The sequence below is a fragment of the Zootoca vivipara genome, chromosome 13, assembly GCF_963506605.1.
Source record: "Zootoca vivipara chromosome 13, rZooViv1.1, whole genome shotgun sequence".
Taxonomy (NCBI): Eukaryota; Metazoa; Chordata; class Lepidosauria; order Squamata; family Lacertidae; genus Zootoca; species Zootoca vivipara.
In genome coordinates, this window is record NC_083288.1 from 38,781,478 (window position 1) to 38,798,240 (window position 16,763).

The 16,763-nt window shown below is 48.7% G+C and overlaps 1 protein-coding gene across 6 annotated transcripts; it reads left to right on the forward strand.

Moving 5' to 3' along the window:
* Positions 1-1,183: 1,183 nt before the first annotated feature.
* On the forward strand, positions 1,184-14,154 carry PRR14 (proline rich 14). Of its 6 annotated transcripts, none has more exons than XM_035135245.2 (12): positions 1,184-1,329; positions 5,731-5,924; positions 6,032-6,299; positions 7,139-7,269; positions 7,372-7,633; positions 7,760-7,809; positions 8,091-8,179; positions 8,830-9,553; positions 10,294-10,408; positions 10,558-10,664; positions 11,302-11,373; positions 13,314-14,154. In XM_035135245.2, the coding sequence occupies exons 2-12, from the start codon at positions 5,827-5,829 to the stop codon at positions 13,567-13,569; spliced, it is 2,172 nt and encodes a 723-aa protein (XP_034991136.2). In that variant the 5' UTR covers positions 1,184-1,329; positions 5,731-5,826; the 3' UTR covers positions 13,570-14,154. The 6 variants fall into 6 exon arrangements, with proteins under 6 accessions (XP_034991136.2, XP_060137670.1, XP_034991138.2 ...); XM_060281687.1 differs by having other exon boundaries at positions 1,267-1,329; positions 5,734-5,924; XM_035135247.2 differs by having other exon boundaries at positions 1,270-1,350.
* Positions 14,155-16,763: the final 2,609 nt, after the last annotated feature.

Genomic DNA, 16,763 nt, shown 5'->3' on the forward strand with positions numbered 1-16,763 from the left:
AGCTCCTGCCAACCTAGCAGTTCGAAAGCACATCAAAATGCAAGTAGATAAATAGGAACCGCTATAGCGGGAAGGTAAATGTGCTGCTTTGGTTTGCCAGAAGCGGCTTTGTCATGCTGGCCACATGACCTGGAAGCTATACGCTGGCTCCCTCGGCCAATAATGCGAGATGAGCGCGCAACCCCAGAGTCGGTCACAACTGGACCTAATGGTCAGGGGTCCCTTTACCTTTACCTTTACTACTTTCAGAGAGAGATGAGGGGGAATATGCACAGATCCTGGTCAGTCTGATTCCTTGGCAAAGATCATTCTGTCTTAGTGGTCTCCTTTGGCACAGAAGTGCCTAGTTCTGAGCAGACATGCCTAGGAGTGTGGAGGGAATGAACTGGCAAGATGGTGAGCACTTCATACCTCAGCATTGTTTAAAAATTATGAACACAAATGTTTTTCCTCCAGGCAAAAATTCCTCTTCTCCTAGGCTTTTGGCTAATTATACAATATACAGTATGGCCCTTTAAACTGTGTGTGTGTTGGAGGCAGTATTGTTTTGTTTGCTACTATGTTATGTATTTTTGTGTTTTTATGTTGCAAACCACCATGTGACCCTCGGATGAAGGGTGGTATAGAAATGTAATAAATAATAATAACATATTAAACTAGTCTTTGTGTGTGTGTGGTGTTTTGCACTGCCTTAAAACGAACTTAGTCCTGCATTGCAGGGGGTTCAACTGGATGACCCTTGGGGTCTCTTCCAGCTATATAATTCTATAATTCTAATCTAATACAGAAACCTCCCTCAGAAACCGCGTGTATGACGAAACGACCTCCCGAAAGGAAGGAACCAAGGAAACTTACTATTTTTTATTTCATCGCATCCAACTGGAAAATGGAAACACGGCTCCTTTAAAGCCTGAATTTCTGGTCTTCCCCTCAAATGGCGGCGTCTTAACGGCGCCAACCAGACTCTGCCCTCACCCAAAATGGCTACCGCCCTGTACGTTTTCCTTCCTATTTTCTTCTCATTCCCTGCCCTTTCTTGAGATGGCGGACCTGCTGACTTCAGCGGCGCTGACGCCTTTTAGCGAAAAAGGCGGCCGCACCGCTTTTTTTTGCAACACAAACTCAAAAAGTCTACAACCAACTTTTTGTTGTTGTTGCCCTGAACAGCGATGGCGGCGCTGTAGTTACCAGACGCCGGTAAAGAAACCGCGCGCCCATTGGTTGGGACCATTTACAAGACGCATGGCCATTGGGTGGGCTGTATGTGGAGACGGCCCGGGCTCTGTCCAGCGGCTGCTTGAAGAAGGGCGAGGGGAGGAGGAAGAGCTGGTGAGTTGGAGAGAGGAGGAGGTAAAGGCGGGGTCGAGCGTGCGGAGTAGTTTTATTTATTTTATTTTTTCCCAAATTGAGATGCGGGTGCTTATCAGTTTGTTTGCTTGAGGCAGGCGAGAAGCCCGAGGAAGGGAGGGAGGCGGCGGAGGTGAGACCTGGATGGGACGGGCGAGGGGGGCGCCGCTCCCGGGTGCGGTGGCCGGCCGGTGCCGAGTCGGGCGCGCCTGGCGGATTGCGGGGCTCGGGCGAAGGAGGAGACGGGGGGCGGGGAGGGGGCAACTTGTGGGGAGGATCGAGAGGGGGTGGAAGGAGCAAAAGGCCACCACGTGGGGCCAGATATTTGGGGCGGAGGGGACCCCCATGAAATTGGAGGTCCCATGAAATTGGAGGGTTTTTTGTGGGGTGGGGAGAAGGGCGGAAGGATCCGGAGGAGGCGTCTGAGGGGTCAGAGGTGGGCACCGTCCAGCCCCACACTTCACCCGGCGTCGGTTAGGGGTGCGCAGAGGAACTGTCCACCCGGCGCATCCTCTTCCTGATGCTGTAGCTCTCCCTCGGAGGAGGAGAAGGAGTTGCAGCCTCCGCCTCTGCTCGCCTTTTCCTCCCGCCAGGGAGCGGTGCTGACCCTGCCTAGGGCAGAGCACGGGGCACCGGGGGGGGGGCGGCGGATGAGGAGCCAACAGGTCATCGGAGGCAAACTTTTCCTCCTCACACCGCCGCCTCCTCTGTAGCCGCCCTTTTAGGTCAGTGAGGGAGGAATCGGCGGGAGAGCTAAAAGGGACGGATCTTGAGGCGGTGGGGATAGTTAGGAGGTGACTCCCAAGAGAAAGAGGGGCCTGACGGTGCCCGTGCTTACCTATGTGTGGGGTGAGCCTAGGCTGCGAAGCAGGGGTGGGGTGGGGGGAAGGGATCCTGAATAGACGGCAGACCCCTTTCCTCCAGCATTCTAGAATTGCCACTGAAATCCAGTTCTGGGAAATATCATTGGGTCGGGTGCAACCCTAGGTTATGGTTTCCCTTTTTCCACATGCCCCACATGCTCATCTGGTATACTCACCAAGGGTCCATCGCCAGGGATGGTAAGGGGCAGGAGCAGGTAGGATGGTGTCTCCACTTCCATAGGTTTTTAATATGTGTGTGTGTGGTTATCAAAGGGTGTGGCATGAGGGGATGGCAAGTGTGGCAGGAAAAGTCAAGGACAATTAATATTATATTTTGGCAATGATTCATATTCTTATGTAGCTGCATTGTTTTATACTTTCTGGATGCCGCATGCTCATATTATTTCATAATACAAATATTACACAATACTGTACTGTACAAATATATATATATATATATTATAATACAAACAAATAATGAATAACAATAAACCAAACGGTGGTAAAGGTAAAGGGACCCCTGACCGTCCAGTCGCAAATAACTCTGGGGTTGCGGCGCTCTTCTTGCTTTACTGGCCGAGGGAGCCAACATTTGTCCGCAGTGGTCATGTGGCCAGCATGACTAAGCCGCTTCTGGCAAACCAGAGCAGCGCACAGAAACGCTGTTTACCTTGCTGCTGGAGCGGTACCTATTTATTTGTTTGCACTTTGATGTGCTTTTGAACTGCTAGGTGGGCAGGAGCAGGGACCGAGCAGCAGGAGCTCACCCCTTCGTGGAGATTAAAACCACCGACCTTCTCATTGGCAAGCCCTAAGCTGTGTGGTTTAGACCACAGCGCCACCCATGTCCCTAACAAACAGGGTATACAGAAGCTCAAATAAAACTATTATTTTGGTATCTCTGGCGATCCTTCACATTTGTGTTCCTTTTCCATGGTTTAGATGGAATAGAATGGTTTTGTTCAAAATTGTTTTAATACCTCTTGTCAGTTGTTTCGAGTTAATGTGTTTTGTAACAGAGTAGTGCTTAATTTCCATGAAAACATTATTTTGGTGCAAAAATATTGCAATTAATTTATTTTAAATGAATTTGCTGTAATACAAAAAAGAGAGTCAGAATATGGTTTAATTCTGCAAATACCCTTTATTGATGAGCCCAGACCCCTGTGACTTTAGTAATATAATGTTAGTTACCATCTGCTATGATAAAAATTGTTTGAAAAATTAGAGCAGTTACAATAGTATTTCAGCATTCCTCCCTCAGTTTTTACAATTTCATGTATGCTTCATAAATTTCCCCATCAAACCCAAAACCCTTCTGAAAACTATTGACTTTTAACCTTTCCACTTGTCTGAAAACCCAATAAAACCCCTTTTGAGGAGAAATTTTCAGTGCTTAAGTCTTTGATCATGTTCTGAATGTTTTCTTTGAAGTCAGTTTAGGCTGCTTTGATGTTCAATGCCCATATTCATGGCCTCACTTGCAGGTATCTGCCATTTAGGCTGTCAGATAAACAATGCTAGCCTCTAATGGTTTTATTTTTGCATCCCATTTAGAAGCAAATCCTCATGCGTTTTAGCTATGCTTTGATTAATTTTGGTCAGGAGGTCTTATTCTTCTTTGGTTAGTTTTAAGGCTTTTGGAACCAAGCTGGGACCTATAGTTTCTTTTTCAGTTAAGGTATCCTTTACCCTCATTCTCTGATAGTGGAGTCCTTTCTTGTTCAGAGCCAAAATTTGATCAGCAAAGATCACAAGCATTCCTTGTGATCTTTGCTGATCAAGTTTTGAGGAGGATTGCTGTTTACATTGTACCTCTATGTCCAAGGGACAGAACTCCCATCTTTGCCTGCCATCTTTGTCAGTGGCATCACACCCACCAATCTTCTTCCATACCGGTAGTTAAGGAGACCCAGGGAATAATTATGCTGCAGAACCGGAAATACAAAGATCAGTGGATTTTTAAAACCCCCATAAATGCTGCTAATACCTAATAAATATTAAAATACGGACTCCTGGGAGGAAAATATTGGATGGTAGAGATCACAGTGTCTTTGCTGAAGGAAGCAGCTGTCCAAGCTGGTTAGTCCAGGACTCTACTGGGAAAATATAGTCTGAGACAGCCTAATATTGCCACTGGCAGTAGCCCCAGCAAAATCACCTACCCTCTGCTCACTTGGTTGCTTGCCTCTTATTTGTTTCATCTTGCCATGACTTGGGACGTTTTCATTGGCTTGAGTTTTATCACCCGGCATTACTTGGCATTGCCTACCCTTCATCCCACAGTCTTGCTGGACCTCTTCTTGCCTGGGGTAAATTTTGAGAATAATCCGTAATGAGATGTCAAATGTGAGGAAGGTAACAGACAAGGCGAATGTCTGAGCAAGGCTCCTGTCATGTGCGGAAATGTAAATCCACTAAAACGTTGGTCTGCCTTTAGTGTGTATCTGTGTTGCAAAGTTGGGCAACCTATGTCCCTGAACATGATGTTGGACTCCCAACTGCCATTAGCTCTTGCCAGCAAGGCCAGTTGGTAGAGTAGGAGACTTTTAATCTCAGGGTTGTGGGTTTGAGCCCCATGTTGGGCGAAAAGATTCCTCCATCGTAGGGGGTTACACTAGATGACGCCTGTGGTCCCTTCCAATTACAATTCTATGTACTGTAGACCAACACCAGTGCAGGGCAACAGGTTCCCTCTTCCTGTTCTGTTGAGCCCTTTTAAAAGCCGTGGAGTGTGTTTTCCAGCTTGCATTTCCTTCTGCCTTGCTTGCTGTTAGTACATACCTTTGTGGTGCTTCTGTTTCTAGCCCCCACCTTTAATTTGCTGTCCCCCATTTGGCAAGTGCCTACTTGGTTTTGCCCATCTCACTGGGTGGAGGGATCTGCAGATGCAACACATTGTCTCCCATGGAGAAGTTTTCCCTTCCTACCTGAGCTTCTAGTTTTGTAGCCCTGGAGAGTCTCTGTGAAGGAAGGGCGTTTTTTTGGTTGTTGCTAATGTACTATTTGCATGGCTCCTAATGATTTATAATTACCTTCTTTGAGGGGAAACCTAATACAGTAAGCTCCCATGCTGGCCTCTGTGTCTTGTTCAGTGCCATTGGAGGGATGCATGTTTGAGCCTGCTGGTCCTTCAGAAAGGAGGGGGTAGCATTGCTAGGGGTTTTTAGTCAGGCTGTGTACTCCCCTGACCCACGTGGGGTTCAATGCTTACACACGCTTAGCTGGGAGGAAGTCCTATTGAACCCAGGGGAGAGAGGCCTACTTCTGCGTAGACAAGAACAGGATTGCCCTCTTTACCATCGTTTGCTTTGTTCAGAAGTAAATGTGAAGTTTTCTGCAGCTAGTACAGAGAATTGTGATTTGTCATCTGCGCAGGAGGTTTTGACAATCTGGGTGTGGTGTTACACATTCCAGGTTAATCTGGATTAAAGTAGCATTTGGCTTTAAAAGGCAGAACTATATCTGAGGACCATAGGAATGCAGACATTTTAATTCTGGTTTTCTTTCTTTTCTGAAGCAGAGAAGTGAAGAATGAAGACCCTGTGGGCTGTTCTGGGGCGGCCACCTTCCTGATGCCAGGAAGGGGTGGGGTGTCTCCCTTCTTAGACAGGCCATGGAGTGGCCCCTCCTTGAACGAACATCTGAGGGGAACCCTCAGCCAATGTCACACTTGGAGAGGCAGATCAGACGGCGAAAGATCCTCATCTACAGGTGAGAGAAGAGTGGCTCTCCTCCCTGTCAAACTCCTGAGTGGGAGAGGCGAGACAGAAATTGTGTCACCGCTGTGACATTCTCTCTGTGTCCTCCAATGTTTCCAGGCCTTCATCTGAGGAGCAGGAATCCTCAGCCCTACTCCAGAAACCCATCGAGACCGGGGGGGCATGCCCCCTTCCATGTGGCGATGCCGAGTTGTCACCCAGCAAGAGGCAGCGGCTTCAACAGGGGTTGCCCCAAATGGTGGAACCGAACGGGGAAGTTTGCGGCGCGGCGGGAGAGACCTTGTGGCGGGTGGCCTCTCCCATGGAGAAGCAGCAGCGGAAGATGCTGGCTGTCAACCTGGAGGACTTTTCAACAGCCCAAATGCTTGTGAGGATGCCACAGTGCAGGGGCTGGGTTGCAGGGGGCATGAGAGGATTCCTAATGGGCTGTATGAAATCTGGTTGAACAGGTCTCAAGGCCCCAGTTCCATAGTTTTCCCCAGTGCTGATCCCAGGTGGCGCTGTGGTTAAACCACTGAGCCTAGGGCTTGCTGATCAGAAGGTCAGCGGTTCGAATCCCTGTGACGGGGTGAGCTCCCGTTGCTTGGTCCCAGCTCCTGCCAACCTAGCAGTTCGAAAGCACGTCAAAATGCAAGTAGATAAATAGGAACCGCTACAGCGGGAAGGTAAACGGCGTTTCCATGTGCTGCTCTGGTTTGCCAGAAGCGGCTTTGTCATGCTGGCCACATGACCTGGAAGCTATACGCCGGCTCCCTTGGCCAATAATGCGAGATGAGCGCGCAACCCCAGAGTCGGTCACAACTGGACCTAATGGTCAGGGGTCCCTTTACCTTTACCTTTACCTTACTCACCATGAAGTTGTTACAGTAAGTGCCACACTTTTTAAAAACAACAAAAAAGAGTTTCCGGCACTGCGTACCCTTGAGAACCTCCTAACAAAAAACACTGGTTTTCCCACTGTGCACTGCAACTCCCAGGGTGCTTTGCACTACCAGACCCGGAGAATTGTGACCTATAGTGTACCTCTTGCATTGTGATGGAGGAGTCAAGCCACCTGGATTAAGGACACTGAAGGATGCTTTGTCCCCATTAGTCGATTCCTGAGTAAACATACACATGGAAGGTGGGGGAAAAGGGGAAAGGAGGCCCCTGACCCTCATTATCCTTAAGCTCTTTGAAACTTGGTGTGCGCCTCTCTTTGCCCAGAATGATCCACAAGCGGGCTCTCCTCCCCAAAGACCTGACACATCTCCCTGCGCAAATCCCCCCCAGTCAGCAGCTGTGAATGAAGACAGAGTTTCCTGGTCAACAAAGACACAAAGTAGTCCAGTGTGCAGGTGAGGAGAGGCCCCAGGGAGGCGGAAGGCGTGGAACAGCTTTGGGATCGAGCACCTGATTAAAAACGTTCTGCCTTTTTTTCTTACCCTTCCTACCCTCAGATCGTCTCCCCCTAAGGGCTACCCTCCATCCCATCGAGAGCCTCAAGAGAAGTTGGACCATGCCCGCCAGCAACTGTGGGACAAGAGAGTGTGTCCCTCACGGTGTCGTGCTTCAGAGCGCCTTCACGCCAAGAGGCAGCGCCTTCAGAAGGGGGCTTCCCTTGCAAATGGGAGTGAGGGGACAAAGACCTCCCTGCTGGAGGCGGCGCATCAGCAAATCCTCGCCACCAGTTTGGAGGCTGGTTCCTTGAGCCAAGCTCTGGTTAGTTAAGGTTGGGAAGCAGCCTCACCAAATAGTGCTGGGAGGGACAGGGAGAAACCTGTTGAAGGAGTGGGATGGTGGTGGCTTGGTCCACATTTTGATTCAGCTGTCTTTTCTTGCTGGCAGGTTGCCGGCGTTGGCAAGGAGCAGCCGGAGACCTCCCCAGCCCCCTGTGGGTGAGTGCCCCCCCAAAGCAATGAAGGCACAGAACTGCTTGTGCCTCCCCCATCCCTTAAAGATAGTGCCAATCACCCAGCAAGAGAAGCGATCCACTTCAAGGGTTACAGTTGGTGCCTATTGTGCCATCCCAAACTCCCTTGGAGGGTAAAGTGATGGTCTCTTTCCTTTTGGGAGAAATGCTAACTTTGATCCTGTGGGTGTTTCTCAAAGCATGGGGAGGAGAGGGGCTAAGGAGACTGCTTTATCACTGCCCCATTGTGTTTCTGTGGTTAATTAGGAGTGATCAGCTGATGCTGCCTCTCCAACCATCTCCAAATGGGGACACCCAAACCCCTCGAGACCCACAAGAACAGTGTAATCAAACAGGTAGGGAAAACTCTTGATTCAGGTGTTGTGTCCTGTTAAGTCTGTCCTTTAGTGCAAAGTGGCATCTCAGGGGTGTGCAAGTATTTTGTGTGTGTGTGTGTGTAACTTCACTGGAACATCCCTGGTCCCATGGAGCCTGAAAACCCCTTTGGTAATGCAGGAAAATTTCACACGTTGGACTGAATCCAAGCCAAATGAGCAGTCATCTCCTACCCATGGCAAGGTGTTTGTGGGGCTGGATGAAGGGGGCACAGACTGAGGCATCCAGATGGGAGTGCCAAGAGTCAAGCTGGGCTGAATATCAGAAATCTTCAGAAATCTTGAGACCAGTTAATAATTTAAGAAAGGCAACAGCTAAGCAGCTGGAGGAAGATTCCCAGGTAAACACAGAAGAGGAAGATGTCTGTATCCTTCACAAAGTGTGTGAGTTTCGGTGTGTTGGAGGATGACAACTCTTGACTCTAGGTCAGAGATTGGAAACCTTTGGCCCTTCAGATGTTGCTGAATGACCTCTCCCACCAGCTCCAGCAAGCGTGGCTAATGGGCAAGGATGATGGAAATTGTAGTCCCATAAGCCTGGATGACCACAGTTTGGGGAAGGCTGCCTTTGGTCCTCTTGTGACAATGTTGTTCCTTTCCCTTCCTGCCAGATGTGTCCACTGAAGCTCCGTCCTGGCTGCCTTCAGCCTCTGCTCTATTGCGTCCATCGGCTGCCTCCCGTTTCCGGCACTGGGGTCTGGCCCCTGTCTTCCAGAGCGTGCGCTCCAAGCTGGAGGCCTTTGCTGACATCTTCCTGACCCCGTCCAAGCCAGCCGTGCTGTCCACTGAAGGACCCTCGTCCCTCCCTCCCTGCCCCCCTGAGGAGCAGGAGGCAGCCGAGCCGAGGACACCCCGCCAAAGAGTCAACATCGAGGTGAAAATCGCCATTTCGGAACCACGCCCCCGGAAGAGGAGCTGCCAGCACGAGGAGGAGGAAGAGGAGGAGGAAGAGGAGATGGGTGACGCGGTGGTGAGCGGGCGGCCCCCTATCCGCCAGTGGCGCCTGAACAAAGGGCACCCAGCCTCTCAGCCCCGCCTCGGACGCAGCTATTCTTGCCCTGACTTCCCTGATGCCCGCTTGTGGCAAGCCTCCCCTGTGGCCCTTTCGCTCTCTGCGCAGCTGCGACAGCGTCGCCACACCGTCTGCAGCCTGGAAGTGTCCCGGGAGCTGGGCCGCCCCACCCCACCCTGCCTGCGCAAGGAGGTGTATCCTTTCAGCACACCCCCTGCACACTTCTTGCTGGGTCCCTCCGTGCACGTTCCCCACTGCGATGGCTCCCCCTACACCTCCCATGTGCCTTCCTGCCACCGTGAACCAGACACTGTCCATTCCAGGTAAAAATATTCTCCTCCCCGCAAGCTGTTTGTTATCCCTGAAGAGTCTAACAGAGCTGTTCCTTTTGAACACCATAAAAGGGCACAAATGACATGTTAGGTAAGTGTTTGCTCCTTTCCCATTCAAAACCAAGAGGGAGAAAGAAGCAAGCACTGTGGGGTTGTTTGTGCCATTCTAGGGTGGTTGTTTAAAAAAACCTCAGAGGCTGTATCCTCCTTGGAGTGGACATATTGAAGTTAATGGATCCAAGTTAATTTCATTTACTTCAAGGGGTCTACTCTGAAGAGGAAATATCTACTGTGTATGTGGAGGAGTTGTGTCCTAGTGGAAGCACATCCTCAGAGATCTATTGTTCTATCCCCTGCACCTCCAGCAACAGCTTCTTGAGTGGCAGTTTTGGAAAAGCCCCTTTCCTGAAAACCAGGCAGTGGAGATGATTTCAGACCAGAAGCACCAGAGGTCTGATTCTTAATAAGGCATTTCATTGACTAGTTCTTGAGGCAAATGGGCTGAGCCTCTTCCCCCTTTGGTTCTGCTCACAGGCAGAAAGGCTCCGTTTTCCCCACAGGGCTTCAGAACTTCCATGATGCTTTGCACCCTCAGTGCTGTGTGGCATTGCTTTGCTGGCTTGCCTTCCTCTTTTAAAGTCCCCTCCACCCAAGAGGGAGAACTGTCAGCTGGGAAACATCGACGTCTAACACTTATACACGATACTTGGTTTCTCCTCTGTGCTCTGCAGGGACCTCTCTCCCTCGCCCGATCATGGACGGAGGGCGCCTGGGGTTGGCTTGGACGTGGTCGACTCAGAGTTGCTCACGTCGGAGCAGATGATGCTTTCAGAAGTTGAGATGAAGGTCAGTTGCTGTTTGACTCAAGCTTCTCAATTAGGAGGTGCTGCACCGTGAAGAATGGGGGTCTGTGGTACCTGCTCTTGGTTTGAGGGCCGTTTTGCTTTGCCATTGTGGCCTTTCAAAATCCTTCTTAACCTCCCTAAAACCTGCAGGGATCCCAAGACAACACCGTAGGGAAGGTGTCCTCCATAAGGATCCGCAAGACACCGTCCAAGCAGCAAGCAAATCTCACTCCCATGGGGCTTCCCCGGCCCGTCAGGTGAGGGCTAGAGTGAAATGGAGGGGGCCTTTCTGCAAAAGTAGATGAGTAGCTTGTGAATTAGACTGACAGTGGTTTAGGAACTCTGGATTCAGATTCCACAGTGCTTGGAAAGGAGGTGGATGTGGTCTTATATAGCCTGGGGGCAGATGAGTGCTTTAAGAGAAGGGGCACGCCCTAAGGGGGGGGGAATGGTTTTGGGCATTTTAAAATTAAAAGTACTAGCTGAGTTGAACCTGCCAGTAAAGAATTAGGGCTGTCCACCAATGTTAAGGATTTGTTAGTTGATCATCTGCCTTTCAATTGGAACAAATGCAGAGCCTCTCTGACAGGGACCACTTGATTGGTGGGGTGTGTGCTGACTCTGGTACTCTTGGGACCTCAGGAAAGCAATAAAAACCCAGTGGGCTAAACCATTGGGCCTGATTCAGATTGAATTGCAAGCTTTAAGAGGTCAGCTGGTGGTTTCTTGGCAGAGCATGAGAGCAAAGCGGGGTAGCAGGGAAAGCAATCTGGTGCCCAGCAGGGCTAAGTGAGTATTCCTATATATCTATATCTACACGCACACACACATATTTTATCGTAGGCCAAGGCCATTTCTGGGTGATGAACTCTATTCTCTTCTTTCCTGTGTCAGGTTGAACAAGAAAGAGTTCAGCCTGGAGGAGATCTACACCAACAAGAACTACCGCACACCCACAGAGAAGAGGTGAGGAAGTCTGCTGGCATCTGTCCTTTCCTAAGACACCAGCATTCATTACTTTTACATGCACACACACTTCTCTCTCTCCCCTCGGAGCCAGCAACCGCAGATTCTGTCTTCAGCATCTGCAAGCGATAAGCACTACCTCCTTCAGTCTGAATATATTTGTGAACATGCATAAAACGGGATGGGGAGGGTAGTAATGGGGCAGTGTTGGTCACAGGGGCATAGAGTGGTACAAGCTCTCCCTATTTTCTGAGCCTTTGAAGGTCCACCTAGTCCAACCTGCTGCCTTCGGGGAAGCCAGCAAGCAGTTGGCGGGCTCTGTAGCACACTTCTGCTCATGTTTGTTTTTATTCATTTTATGTAACAAAATTTGTATACCAATTGATTCTAATGAAATTTCAGGGCATCTTGCAAAAGAATTAAATAACCCATTATCAATAAGAGACACTTAAAAACAGGTGTTTTTAAAACGTTCAAAACTGATTGAAATCAACAAAGGCAAATGAAAACATGCGTAGCTTCTGCAGGTCTAGACAGGCTTGCCTAAACAAAAATGCTTTAAGCAGGGGCCATAAAAAGTGCAGCCAAGGCACCTGCATGATATCAATAGGCAGGGAGTTCCAATGTGTAGGTGCTGCTGCACTATAGGATGGATTTCATACAACTGCCAAATGAGTATCCTGTTACACCTGTAAACAATGCGAGTTCCTCTCGTTGAAGTGGTTGAGTGGGCAGATATGGAGAAAGGCAATCCCAAAAGTAAACACTATTCTTGGGCAGCTGGTAGTCAGAGGCATACAGTATTATCTCTGTCCCTAGAGATACTACTAGTCATTGATAAGCCTTATCACCCATGAACTTCATAATCCCCTTTTAAAGATCTCCCATTTGGTGACCGTCGCTGCACCTAAACCAGGGGCAGAGAACCTTTTTCACCTAGTGGGTCAGATCCTAACTTGATGGCAACTGATGGGCCATATTTAACGTCAAGTGATGATTGGTAGGCGGGCTGTCCCATCTAGCTGCCAAGGTCCACTTTTCAGCACTTTTATGTTATGGACCACCCTGAGATGAAGGGTGGTGTACAAATTTAAGAAATGAAATGAAATGGCCCTGCTGGTCCTGTAGCACTAAGTGGTTTGCCTTGAAACCACAGCTGAAACGGGAAATGCAGTTTCAAGAGAAACTGGTGCTATTGGAACAAGCAAAAGAGCACTCTGGATCTCACTGCAAACTCCTGGTGGTTCTTTTGTAGCCTGACTGGACCAGCAGTAAATAGAATACAAGTGAAATGCCAACCACATACAGTTTTAACATCAGCCCCATATCCTGAAAGCAATATGCAAATATGTGGATGAACTGTGGTCCTCTGGCTTATGATATGCTTTGTCTATGGCCCTTGGAACTGATAAATCTCTCATTCCCCGTGCTGTACTTCATGGTCATTGCTGCACCGTATTTCTGCTCCTGTTAATACTTGTAGCCCTCAGAATTTTATCTACTTTCCTGAGAAGTGCTGCTTTTAATTTAGAAGTTTCGAGTTCTCAAGATGGATGAAGCAAATACTTGACATGAGCAGTGAATGCCGAAAACTCTGAATGCGAAGAGGACCCTGGGCTGGAGTCTTGAGTTTTCTATGAAGGTTCCAGGACATGTTCTGTGACTTCTCATTCTTGCCACCCTCCAAACCTCTTTTGTGCTTGTGTGTGCCACATGTTGCGAAAACATCCCGATTTTGACCCATGCCTTAAAAACCAGACTGCATCATGGCAGAGCGTGGTGACCTTAACTGTTGCATTGTTCGTTCCAGCTATAAAATGTCAGCAGTTTTGTAGTTAGTTTGCATTTGTTTATGCTTTTTATACTGCTAGGCTTAGTGGAGTCTGAGAGGTCGTCTCCTTTTTTCCTGGTGTCCCACCTCTTCCTTTCTACCCCTGCAGGTCATTTGAGACCATCTTTGAGGTGCCTCTGGAACGCAATGGAGCGCTCATTTTCACCAGCCAGCGCAAGCTGAAGCGGGCCATGGAATTCCAGGAGGGAGGCCTCCCTCGCAAGCAGCGCAAAGCCCACTCCCGAAGGCGTCGCAAGGCAGCAGGAGGGCGGAGGGTAAAGAAGCCTCAGAGTCCAGAGCTGGAGGAGAAGCTGCAGCAGCGGCTGGCTGAACTGGATGCCCTGTTTGAGGGAGAAGAATGCTGAGATCTGAGCAGAGGCTAAAGGAAAAGGCAGCACCCCGAGGAGCCCAAGCAAAAGAGGTTGCTGGTGTTGTTGTTGTTGTTTTTAAAAAAACTCTACCGAAGTCACCAATACCACTCCAAGTTTCTCCTGTGGTACTGTTTATTCTCCACTTTCCCATCAAACCAGCCTTCTGTGCCTGTTGCCTCCTCCTCCCTTGATCACTCTCTAAGCCACAGGCTTTGCTGCTTTGAAAAGTGCCTGGGTGCCTATCTGTGCCACCTGGCCCAGCCAGCATGCTGCCTGCTCTGGCACCACGCGAATCCCCTTTTGCTTGGCTCTTTGGCTCGCAAGCGGAAGGGGAAGAATGTTTGTGGTGCCCCAGAGTTGCCCGTCCTCTGCCCTCTTCCTCCTGCGCCCAGTGCCCAGCGCCATTGTGCCATCTGCGAGAGACTTAGGTGAGCAAGGGATGGGCCTAGCCAAGTGAGGGCCTAGTTGCCTTTTCTGGAGCGGCCATCGCCATCAAACCAAATAGGAATGCAGAACCGATGTTCCTGTTGGACGGGAAGGAGAAAGAAAAAAGGGACTGTGTGAAAGAATCAGCAGGAGCAGGTTTTTGTTATGGCACAGCAGATGATGTGGCAGAAGAGACAATGTAGCAGTAGGCTAGGCAATGGGGACGTGTCCACCTGTTTAAGCACAGACAGTGGATGGGTGGCTGGGAATCCTGAGAGAATGCCTTTGCGTCTCTGGATCAAGGCCTCTGGGTGTTCCTAGCTTGCATCAACTGTTCTGTTAGGAATGATGTGTTTTTGGTTTTCATTTTTTTATTAATCTATATTTCTAATAAACTTTGTCTCTTGGGGGGAGAATAAAACCACATATTGCCGGTTGCTCCTTAACTGGCCTTGGTGGGACTCTGAATGCAGCTTTAAGGGAGACCGCAATAGATAATTTTGCCTTGGAACAAGGGCATAGCAACCAGAAAATGAAAATCCATAGCAAGCGATGGATCATATATCATTGCCACACTAAATTAATTTCCCCAGCCAATGTTGCCTCCTATCAGGAATGGTGGTAGATGCATTGGCTGTGGCAAAAAGCAAAATTGCTGTGATGCGGAATCAAATGGCAAGAAAGAAGTCGAGTGAACTGCACCCGGTTGTACTACAATTGTACATGTATGAGAGACTACAACAAATAACAAATATGTGGATTTGTGTAGCCTCTGGTGCAAATTCAGTAGCTGTGCCCAGTTTAAAATCTGTTTTGAGGTGATACGTTCACCTTCAAAGCTACCATAGTCTAGAGTTGACATTGGTTAAATTCACTCCGTCATTCGTTACAGGAAAAGACAAGTGTGTCTGATTGATTCCTTATTGTTAGTATTGTAACAGTAATATCTCATTTTATCAAATTAACAGGTTTTGCGTGGGAGTGGAGACATTTCCATCCTATTCACTCTCACAGGCCTTTCTTTGGTCAGTTTGTCTACTGGAAAATGCCTTTTCTTGTAAGTTAACTGCTTAGGATTTATTGAGCAGCTTTTATCCTAGTACAGTAGGCTCTGGTCAAAGTTTGCAAGACTCTGAAGCCCTGACAAAAGTTCTGCTGCTCCACACGTGCATCAGGAGAAAGGTCCCCCTGTCTATAGTTATGTAAACTGCTTAGAGATTTTGATGCTATATAAAACTGGTTAAATAAACATGGTACACCTTCCCTCCATACGGTTGTGGATGAAACAAACTCTTCAAGGCTTAGGTTTGGCTACGTTCATTCTGTACTTTTGCTTCTGTTCAGTATTTTTTTATTACCTTGCTACGTTGCTAAAGTACGAACAGCTGAGGTCCACTCTTCACAACCTCAGCTGCATAATGACAGGAAGAGGTGGAGATGGGTGGGGTAAACACTGCCCAACCTTTGCCAAGCCTGCATGTTGTGGGCTGAGACTGGTTGTTTTGGGATGCCACCAACCTGAAGAGGATGGCACCACTCTTGGGTGCCTACCTGGTTCCACCATTAAGGTGCTTTCCTTTCCCAATCACCAGTCTGGGTAGGAGCTGGAGATAGTGTAGTGCACATCATTAGCCTCATAATCCACTTCAGGCTACTTGCCCAAAGTGGGGTCATCTGACAGGCCTTGCCGTCAGGTGCATTGCTGGGTGGGGATGGTTGCATTTTTCGCTAACCTTGCTCTAGTGTGTATCTCAGACTTGTCTTCCTCTCAGTCCTGCCTGCTTTTAATAATTTACAGGTTTAAATATTGCACAGTAAACAAAGGACCTGGGGTGTGAACATACCTATAAAAAAAGCACACAATAGAATCATAGAGTTGGAAGAGACCACAAGGGCCATCCAGTCCAACCCCCTGCCAAGCAGGAAACAATACTTATGCCAACATCTGGATGGTGATACACAATAAATTATTGGCTGAACAACGCATTGGAAAAGCAAGCAGAAGAGGCTTAAGCAGGCATCTGAAACAAAGTACTTGTGTTCGCTTCATGGTAATAGGGAGTTACAGAACCTAGGTGCAGAAGACACATTAAATGCCCTCTTGTAGAAGCAGCAAGGTAAGCAGAATGTGGCACCCTTAGTAGTCCCAGCTGCTGGACCAAACCCAATCAAAAGCCTCGCCTAGGATGCATCACTGTATTGTATAATGTTGAGCTTACAAATATATGGCACACAGTGGCCAAGCTATCCCAATCCAGGAATTGTCCTCTCAGGCAAAGGTTTATAGAAGGAGCTCCTGGCCATTGAGACCACACGGATCCAGGAGCACCTTCAAGATGCAAACCACCCAAGGGAGTGTGACCTATCTGGAACAGATAATTTGCCTCCTGGACATGGGAACCGCTCAACCACAGTCCTTGGTCTTACTGGGATTCATTCAGTCCACTGGTCCAGGGTGTGTACAGCCTAACCTGAATCAGAGGTATAAGAGAAGTAGAGCGGAAAGTTGGCATACTGATGACATCCTGTCCCAAAATTCCTAGCAACTTTATACGTATGGTAAAAAGACATTGGTGATAAAGTGGTGCCTTGTGGTGCACCATAATGTAAAACCACCGTGGCACCAATGAGTATCTTTTCAACTGCTACTCTCTGGACCTAAACCTGCAGATAGGATCAGAATCACTGCAGTGCAGTGCCTCCAATACCCAGCTCACAAGAGTTGGTCCAGGAGAATGCCATGGTCAATGATATAAAAAGCC

Coding starts and splice junctions, on each gene's coding strand:
- PRR14 (XM_035135245.2), top strand. CDS start 5,827: ATGGAGTGGCCCCTCCTTGAACGAACATCTGAGGGGAACCCTCAGCCA. Junction 9,554..10,293: donor CCAGACACTGTCCATTCCAG/GTAAAAATATTC, acceptor TGTGCTCTGCAG/GGACCTCTCTCCCTCGCCCG. Junction 10,409..10,557: donor TTTCAGAAGTTGAGATGAAG/GTCAGTTGCTGT, acceptor TAAAACCTGCAG/GGATCCCAAGACAACACCGT.